The sequence below is a fragment of the Physella acuta genome, unplaced genomic scaffold (genome assembly GCF_028476545.2).
Source record: "Physella acuta isolate Inbredline_101_S28 unplaced genomic scaffold, ASM2847654v3 ptg000208l, whole genome shotgun sequence".
In the NCBI taxonomy this organism is placed as follows: Eukaryota; Metazoa; Mollusca; class Gastropoda; family Physidae; genus Physella; species Physella acuta.
Genome location: NW_026731727.1, coordinates 500,009 through 510,273, shown reverse-complemented (window position 1 = coordinate 510,273; position 10,265 = coordinate 500,009). Strand labels below are relative to the sequence as shown.

Sequence of the window (10,265 nt, the reverse complement as noted above, 5' to 3'; positions counted from 1 at the left end):
GGTATCTGGTACTGGTGACCATCATAGTTTAACATTTCTGAGTCTGCCACTATCAGAAACTTCACATAGCTTACTGATTAAAATATTAAGATTAGAATTTTAGATTAGACAATCAGGACTTCAGATTTAGGTAGAGTCTAGACTCTAGATCTAGTTCTTTCTTTGGAAATATAGATCTAAATCCTAAAACTATCATTAAGATTTAGATTATTGTAAAGTTATAGTGACTTAATGCCAAAATAATCAGAATATAATAGGTTCATTACCTCGAATAAACTACCTTTTATTCAATGACATATAATAAAGTTTCCAACAAAGAAATACGAGTTTTCCAGATTCTGTATAAACAAAGTTATACTTCTCACTACTGAACAAAAATACAAAGTCTCTTGTAAAGAAAAATGGCAAAAGGCGGGGATGCTGGCTTGCGAACAATAGGAAGGAATGTGATCAAAGAGACAATGGGCCCAGCAGAAGCGCACAAAATTTTGAGAAGTTTAACAAAATGTTTAACACATCACGTAGTTTGTTATTAAGTTATTAACTCTATGTTTAAACTAGAGCATGGTATTAGTATTAAAAGATAGCTTATTTTAGTTAACATATACTAAGTTTAACAAACCTATTAAAATAAAATTTCTCCAGTAAATACATTAATCATTGTAATCTTGGCAAGCAAGGTAAAAACGGTTAAATATCAAGGGAAGCTATTCAAAATAAAGGGATGCAAGCCGTATCCTGGCATAAGCATGGCGTGACCTTGGCCAATTCATCGCCAAGGTAGGGATATTGGGCCAATCTAAAATAGATATTGGTTTAGCAAACTGAGTGTTACTATTAATTACATAAACCCAATAAAAGCCCACGTATTATAAGCCGACCAGCTGCGTATCATACGCCGCTGTTTAGTTGTTTTACTCTCTACTTTTCAGTAATTCATATTTTGTGAATTCAACACTACAGTACCCCCCCCCCCCCCCCCGCCAAAGCAGCCGTCCGTGATGACAGTTTACAGACAACAATTAAAAGATCAAGCTGAAATTGTTACCTCCCCTTCGTTTCAAATCATTTAAATACTAAAATATCTGCCCCTAATACCAGTCACTAATTTGACCCAGCTCTACGATTGTAAACATTCGTTGTGAACCACAGCTGACCAGCCTGGTGAGAGTGATAGCAATATGCCTGGAGAGCAAGGTAGGGGGAGGCTAGGCGTGTGTACATGGTCGTGGTGTCCCACATGGTCCCCACGTAGAGAATTAGAATTATGTTAGCACTGCTGGTGGGGGGGAGGGGAAATAACTATACTATTGTAGTGTTATCCCTAGGTTTATCTAATTATGGTCCGGTCAGTGCAACAGTGGTAAAATCCACAGTGGTTAAATCTTAAACTTAGACTAGATAAGAAACAAAAAAATTTAACAATTTAATAAAATGTATTTTACAAAAATTGAACCAATCTTTTAAGAAAAGATATTTAAAAAATAGAAACCAAACTAGGAAACAGAACGTACAAAACAAAACGCCCAATCGGACTACAATCCAGGCATTGAGGAAATAATACGACATGGTTAAAAAAATAGTTGCTGCAGGGCCGACTTCCTAAGTTTCGGATCGTCCAGGCTCTGAACACATTAAAGCCTCCCGCATCCCCTCGACATTAAAAAAGTGGCTCGAAACGTCGGCCGGGAACTGACTTCCAGACACCTCGCACACTACACGTAAACAAATAGTCCCTAATCCACTGATAACAAACAACACGCCACGAATCATAAGACAGAATTATACAAAAAGACACTTAATATAAACATTGACAACAATATAAACAAAATATATACAAACTAGCCGTAGACAGCGACGAAAACAGTTATTCGTCGGCGCCATATATAATACAGGACTACATAGCAAAAAAGCATGAACAGTCTACGACATGAAACGAAACGATACATTCGCCTTTTTAAGTTACAGATATAATAATAATAATAACACTCCAGCCGCTCATATATATATATATATATATATATATATATATATATATATATATATATATATATATATATATATATATATATATATAATACGAATAAAATATATATATATTTCCCAATTTAAAAATAGCACAGTAGATCTAGACCTATGTATTTTGAAATGCCACAATGTTGAAACCGTGATAGAAATTGTAACAGTAGAGTTTCTGAGTGTTAGATTCTAGATCTAGATATCTAGAATCTAGTAGAGAGAAGTGAGAATTGTTCATTTTTGTTTCTCACATTTGGCATATTTAATCTATATATATATATATATATATATATATATATATATATATATATATATATATATATATATATATATATATATGTATGTATGTATATATATATATATATATATATATATATATATATATATATATATACATACATACATATATATATATATATATATATATATATATATATATATATATATATATATATATATATATATATATATATATATATATGTAAAGCAATTCATGTTTGTTTATTGGTCTTTTATGCATTACCACACCTTTCTTCCGACCGCCATGTTTAAAGAGCACCATCCAATATTGACACGATGGCACGCAACATTCGTTGATGAAACAGAGTCAAGGACCTACACGGCGCCCCTGCGCTAGTGTAACAGGGGCTCCCGGGAGCGCCCTCTACTTCTCTTACACCTGTTCTTCCTCACTATTACGGAGAGTGATTAAGGTATACTCAAGAACAGTGTTTCTTCCAGACTTTTTTCTCCGGGGGTGGGGACTTGAAGTATATATTTTCTATATAAATTATATACATTTCATTTCGTTCGGGGGGGGGGGGAGGTAAAAATGTTTTGGGTCGCCCCCCCCCCCCCCCCCTCCACCGAAGAGATGCCTGGAAGAAACTCTGCTCAAGCTCAAGAAGGCTTTCATACACTGCGTGCTGAGGACGTTAGGAAACAATACCACACGTCTAAGAAAATAGCATTGGAAACGCGTTGATGTCATTATGAAAATGAAACCCTCTTAATAAAATATTTCGTCAAACTTTATCATTTCATCTATCCCCACGGCACGCTAGTTATTTTTATAATTTAAATTAAAAATACTAAAGTCTAGAATTCTAGATCTGGAATCTAGTCTAGATTTATGTTTGGCATCGAATCTAGAACTTTTTTTTGAAAATGAAATGTTTGTTTCCGTTAATATAAAATTATTTATATAATATAGACTATAGATCTAGATCTAGATCTAGGCCTAAGTATTACTTTAAATTAGTTCGTGTTCTTCACATGCTGGTTACTGTTTTAAATGTGATAGCTCTGACTAATCGAATATTAACTTCTTTTTATTTTACGGGAGATTGTTTGTTAACTACATATCAGAGTTATGTGGAAGTAAGATAAGTTTTTGATATTCAAGATGGCTGATATTGGATTACTAACCTAATCGAGATCACCGATGCCGCTGAACTAGGAAACACTGCTCTGGAACAGCATCTGAAATTCGGCGATGTCACGCCTAGCTGACTACTTTGTAGTAGTCGGCTATGATGAACATGAAAAAGATCGTAAGTTCATTAACAGTTTTAAAACTACAGAAGAACAGATAGATCTATCTAGATCTAGAATCTAGACCAGATCTAGATTTCTAGATCTTGTGGAACATCACAGTTTTAAAACTACAGAAGAACAGATATCTAGATTTCTAGATCTAAATCTCTATGTGGAACATCAGATTCAATGTACTGCAGAACTGTAGATCTAATTTTAAAATTAATAAAATACTAAGAAATTCAAAAAAACATTCGATCCATTCCGCTTCTCTAGTTTTATTTTCACTAGCTAGGCCTATGCATTCTCCTATAAACATTTTAGTAAAGTTCATTAGGTAAAACTCCATTTTAGCGTATTTTATTCCCTGCTTCACGTTCACCTCCAGTTGAGCGTATTTTATTATAAACATAACCAAAACACACAAAAACGTTTTTAAACTTTAAAATAAATAGTACTTAATTATTTTTCTCTTCTGTAATAGCATTAGGTTAGGCAAAGTTTTTTTTTTTTACCAGCTATGCATAGTAAATCTATAGTCCTATAATCAGCTTGCGTGAACTTAAAATGACCCTAAGACTTAGAATGCCTGTTTTACAATTTGCTTGGTTTATGAGGGGAGGGGTGGGATTGACCACCGACGATCTCTAACAGCAATCGTTAAGGCTGTGACGTATGCTATAATAGGCCTGCTGAACTTTCAGTGAACCCTCGACCGTGTTAACATTTTTCTCCCGCAGACAAGAAAATGTAAGCAGGTGATCTCGTAAGCAACGATGTTTGGAAAATCTTGAATAATTATTTTTTAAAATATTATTTCGATCAAGAAAATATTTTTAAAAAAGAAAGAAATATAAAACCACTCGTGAAAAAATAAAGCACAACTGATTTACTTCGGATTCGAACTTGGAGCTTCTAGGTCACCTACCTCACTGTTCTGTTTACTCTGCCACACCATGATGTATTGGTAATAAAATATTAGGCATTTTGTATTTAAAGATGACTGAAAGGAAATAAATACTACTTCATTTATTGATATCGTTCTACTTAGTAACTGCGTAAATTTTACACACAATTCCTATATTTTTAACTAACACAACAGCATTAACAGTGTAACAAGGTTGACCAAGTCTAAAATAAAAATTGCCTAATTAGATCTAGCACAAAAGGCTCGGAATTAGCATTGTTTAAAATACAATTCTTAGGCCTAATTAAAAACTACATATAATTTCATGTAAAATTATATAGATGAGTAGGCAGACTGTTGGGAAAAAAACACCAGGCATTTGGTTTAAATTTTAAAAAATGCTTATCTTGATATACCAATAACATTTTTTTGTTTGGACAACTTTTGTTTGACTGTATGATGTTTGAAAAACCAACTCTGGCTGTTTAATCAGAACCACCATCATTTTGAATAGGTTGTGGAAACAGATGTGGCAAAGTGTTGCAGAGATTTCCAGAAGTGAACTGGGATGACAGGCCTTTTATGGAGGGCCTCCCTTTGGTAAGTTGTGAACTGGTTGACAGACCTTTTACGGAGGGCCCCCCTTTGGTAAGTTGTGAACTGGGATGACAGACCTTTTATGGAGGGCCCCCCTTTGGTAAGTTGTGAACTGGTTGACAGACCTTTTAAGGAGGGCCCCCCTTTGGTAAGTCGTGAACTGGTTGACAGACCTTTTAGGGAGGGCCTCCCTTTTGTAAGTTTTGAACTGGTTGACAGACCTTTTATGGAGGACCCCCCTTTGGTAAGTTGTGAACTGCTTGACAGACCTTTTATGGAGCCCCCCCCCCCCCTTTGGTAAGTTGTGAACTGGTTGACAGACCTTTTATGGAGGGCCCCCTTTGGTAAGTTGTGAACCGGTTGACAGACCTATTATGGAGGCCCCCCCCCCCCTTTGGTAAGTTGTGAAGTGGTTGACAGACCTTTTATGGAGGCCCCCCCCCCCCTCTCCCTTTGGTAAGTTGTGAACTGGTTGACAGGCCTTTTGTGGGGGGCCATGCTGTTTTAGTTGATAGTTTTTATTTTACCACCTTTAGTATCATTATAAAAGGTTTGTTAAAAGTAGTTTTCTTATTGACATGATAATTGACTGAGATATGTTCCTCAGTTCTGTCAGCCAATGGGATGGTCTCTATCTACAAAGCGCCAGCCACCATCGTTCTATGTGGCAGTACTGACTGACATGGATGGTGAACGTCACTACTGCGCTGTCTTCAAGTTCCACGAGATGGTTTCCATGACACCCAGCAAGCCAGATGATGAGGAGGATGAACAAGAAGGGACAATTGTCCACCATTCCTCCATGTTTGCTCCCAAAGCATTTATTCTAGTTTCAAGCCATGATTATTTTGAAGCTTTTAGGGTAAGTTTTTACACTGCACTACATCTGTTTTTTTTTAAAAAGTCTTTAACTGTGCATCGGCTTCAAATATTCACACATCTAACTTGATCTAAGATGATCAGTACAAGTTATCAACATAATTTTCTCCAGAATTGCCTTGGAATTATATATACAGTACATTTGGAAAACATGGCAGTGAAAATTGAAACACTAGTAGGCAACATTCTAGGCTGTGTGCAAGTTCCCCCTCCAGGTATAGGCCTGTCTTATCCTTCTTTTTATATTACAGTTTAAAATTAGGTTAATCATACTTTTTACATTGACTAACAAATTAAGTATAAAGTACCTCGTTTATCTGTAATTGACTAAATGCTTTGTTGACCTTGTATGTCTATTGTCTGATGTATCCAGGTGGCCCTCAGGTGAGGTTCTCTATAGGTGCAGGTGACAGACAAGCTTTACAACCCCCTCTGTGTCCCACATTGCCTGTCAGTAACACATCAGTGGCTATGCTATTCGAACAACTTGGTAAGTTATACGCTATTCAAACAACTCAGTATGTTATTAGCTATTTGAGAATAGCTCAGTATGTTATAAGCTATTGGAACAACTCAGTATGTTATTAGCTATTTGAACAACTTGGTAAGTTATAAGCTATTTGAGCAACTCAGTAAATTATAAGCTGAGATTTTATTACATTCTTTTTAAAGATTAGAAAATGTTACTAGAATATATTTTGATTTGGTGAAATCATCCGATCATCACTATACATTAATGTGGGTCTTGTAGCATGTTAACTCTTCCTTATGTTGTTCTCAAGTTGACAATGTGCTGTCATGTATTATGTTGTACTGAAGCTGTCATGTTTTATGTTGTACTGAAGCTGTCATGTTTTATGTTGTACTGAAGCTGTCATGTTTTATGTTGTACTGAAGCTGTCATGTTTTATGTTGTACTGAAGCTGTCATGTTGTACTGAAGCTGTCATGTTGTACTAATGCTGTCATGTTGTACTGAAGCTGTCATGTTTTATGTAGTACTGAAGCTGTCATGTTGTACTGAAGCTGTCATGTTGTACTAATGCTGTCTTGTTGTACTGAAGCTGTCATGTTGTACTGAAGCTGTCATGTTGTACTGAAGCTGTCATGTTGTACTGAAGTTGTCATGTTATACTGAAGTTGTCATGTTGTACTGAAGCTGTCATGTTGTACTAATGCTGTCATGTTTTCCAGGCATCAACAACACCCTGACTGTGTTCTGTGCTGCGCTGACAGACCACAAGATCCTTTTCTACTCTGAAAGTTGCTCACGTCTCTGTGAAGCTAGCAGAGCCCTGCTCACACTTCACTACCCTCTCAAGTACATGTAGGTTCTACCAGTTGTATGTTTTGTTTGATGTGTTCATCCCAGTTGTATGTTTTGTTTGATGTGTTCATCCCAGTTGTATGTTTGGTTTGTCCACAGATATGTGTTCATCCCAGTTGTATGTTTGGTTTGATGTGTTCATCCCAGTTGTATGTTTGGTTTGATGTGTTCATCCCAGTTGTATGTTTTGTTTGATATGTTCATCCCAGTTGTATGTTTTGTTTGATGTGTTCATCCCAGTTGTATGTTTGGTTTGATGTGTTCATCCCAGTTGTATGTTTGGTTTGTCCACAGATATGTGTTCATCCCAGTTGTATGTTTTGTTTGATGTGTTCATCCCAGTTGTATGTTTTGTTTGATGTGTTCATCCCAGTTGTATGTTTGGTTTGATGTGTTCATCCCAGTTGTATGTTTTGTTTGATGTGTTCATCCCAGTTGTATGTTTTGTTTGATGTGTTCATCCCAGTTGTATGTTTTGTTAGATGTGTTCATCCCAGTTGTATGTTTGGTTTGATGTGTTCATCCCAGTTGTATGTTGATGTGTTCATCCCAGTTGTATGTTTGGTTTGATGTGTTCATCCCAGTTGTATGTTTTGTTTGATGTGTTCATCCCAGTTGTATGTTTTGTTTGATGTGTTCATCCCAGTTGTATGTTTGGTTTGATGTGTTCATCCAGTTGTATGTTTTGTTTGATGTGTTCATCCCAGTTGTATGTTTGGTTTGATGTGTTCATCCCAGTTGTATGTTGATGTGTTCATCCCAGTTGTATGTTTGGTTTGATGTGTTCATCCCAGTTGTATGTTTTGTTTGATGTGTTCATCCCAGTTGTATGTTTGGTTTGATGTGTTCATCCCAGTTGTATGTTGATGTGTTCATCCCAGTTGTATGTTTTGTTTGATGTGTTCATCCCAGTTGTATGTTTTGTTTGTCCACAGATATGTGTTCATCCCAGTTGTATGTTTTGTTTGATGTGTTCATCCCAGTTGTATGTTTGGTTTGTCCACAGATATGTGTTCATCCCAGTTTTACCCACAGCATTTTTAGATGTGCTCAACTCTCCCACACCATTTGTTGCTGGAGTCCACGCCACACTCAAAGATGATATCGCTGACCTGGTCAGTTGGTCAACTTTATGTTTTCTTATTCTCTCCCTTACAATGGTATTATTGAAGCAAACACTACTGTATTTATGTTTTGTTCCTCTCTATAAGCTCTGCCCTTACAATGGTATTATTGAAGCAAACACTACTGTATTTATGTTTTGTTCCTCTCTATAAGCTCTGCCCTTACAATGGTATTATTGAAGCAAACACTACTGTATTTATGTTTTGTTCCTCTCTATAAGCTCTGCCCTTACAATGGTATTATTGAAGCAAACACTACTGTATTTATGTTTTGTTCCTCTCTATAAGCTCTGCCCTTACAATGGTATTATTGAAGCAAACACTACTGTATTTATGTTTTGTTCCTCTCTATAAGCTCTGCCCTTACAATGGTATTATTGAAGCAAACACTACTGTATTTATGTTTTGTTCCTCTCTATAAGCTCTAACCTTACAATGGTGTCACAGTTCACTGTTAGTGTCCATGTCTGAGCAATTAAAAGTTTTCATAGGTTTGATAACACAACCAAATGTGCTTTGTATAACCAGTCTATAAGGCCATCCTTAGAGCCCCAGTATTAAATACCACTTGCCCATTGTATCATAAGACCATCCCTAGAGCCCAAGTATTAAATACCACTTGCCCATTGTATCTGTGCCCAGAACAGTTTGGCTATAAAAATATGACATTACTTACATTTTCTCCCTGGTCAATTGTCTGACTTTTTTTTGTCAACTTTTTGCCTTCTCTAAGATGAGTAAAAGATCTGAGTTGGTAAGTGTCAACATTAGGCTGCCTTGTGTTTTCTTATTGTCACAGCAACATAATTGATTTTTTTATTACAAGATTTTTACCTAGCTTAAAGATAACATTTACATTTGTAAAATATTATAAACCATATTTTTATTGACTTTGATTGGTAGTTAGCTTAAGAAATTGTAATTAAAGAAATAGCAGACATGCCTTCCGTCCCGCCAAAAGCGGAATCGTTCCGCTTTTTTTTTTTTTACAAAAAATTGTGTCCCATTACGCCATTTCATTTTAGTTGAATTTTGTTCAGCTTTTTCAATAAGTGAACATATAGAATTATTCTAAAAAATAATAAATCAAATTGAAAAAGCAAGTTCAGGGAAAAGCGATTATTGCCCTTTGCCAGGTTTCCTTGTTTACTTACAATATGAATGTAGAATAGATAATGTGGAACAGTTAGCAAATGAGAGCTCAGATTAGGAGTCTTTAAAAATGAATGCAATATTTTTGAAGCATTCAGAAATAAATGTTACTTTTGGCATTTGTAGATTTAAATTATGCATTAAATAAAATGTATGGAGTAAAATACCATAAAATCATGTCTAACGAACTAATTTCTAGATCTAGAATCTAGATCATTTAGGCCGATTTAATTTAGTATTTATCTAACTAGGTAGGCCCTTACTCATAACAATTACATGCACTGCAGTAATTGTTGTTCATATGGCCTTGTACATATCAAATAGCATTGACTACTGTTAACTCAAATCAGTAATGCTATGTTTTAGTGTAAAGTTCAGGTTTTAATGGGGAAAGGGGGGGGGTGTCTCAGGTTGCTGGTTAGCCTATATTTTTAAAAAATGTAAGCTGACTTTAAGCAGTATTTAGATGTTGTTAGAGACTAGCTATATAAAACTATAGACCTACTAAACATATACTGTGCATAATGTCACAAGACTTATTTTAATTATTTATTTTTGGCTTAGCATCAGCGTGTATGTTCCTCTTTTTGGTTTCAAATTGCTCTTTCTTGGTATGACTGTTCCTACTTTAGGTTGCCAGGGGTAGGCATGTCTGAAATGGTTTCTACTATTATTATGAGACAGAAATCCAATCAGGTTCAGCGGCTGTGCGTTGAATGACCTAC

At 35.6% G+C, this 10,265-nt stretch overlaps 1 protein-coding gene across 4 annotated transcripts in view; it reads left to right on the top strand.

The window, feature by feature from the left end:
• Positions 1-3,419: 3,419 nt before the first annotated feature.
• The window catches only part of LOC131937350 (myotubularin-related protein 13), a 70,692-nt gene continuing 63,846 nt past the window's right edge, over positions 3,420-10,265 (top strand). For 3 of the 4 annotated variants that reach the window (XR_009386215.1, XM_059294696.1, XM_059294694.1), the window contains exons 1-8: positions 3,420-3,572; positions 4,977-5,062; positions 5,667-5,921; positions 6,051-6,153; positions 6,312-6,428; positions 7,132-7,264; positions 8,271-8,379; positions 9,122-9,142. Coding sequence is in view for 3 of the 4 variants with exons in the window: in XM_059294696.1 (XP_059150679.1) it covers positions 3,515-3,572; positions 4,977-5,062; positions 5,667-5,921; positions 6,051-6,153; positions 6,312-6,428; positions 7,132-7,264; positions 8,271-8,379; positions 9,122-9,142 (882 nt within the window). In the remaining variant the exon portion in view is untranslated. The remainder of the gene's footprint in view (positions 3,573-4,976; positions 5,063-5,666; positions 5,922-6,050; positions 6,154-6,311; positions 6,429-7,131; positions 7,265-8,270; positions 8,380-9,121; positions 9,143-10,265) is intronic. The other variant, XM_059294695.1, reaches the window with a different exon arrangement.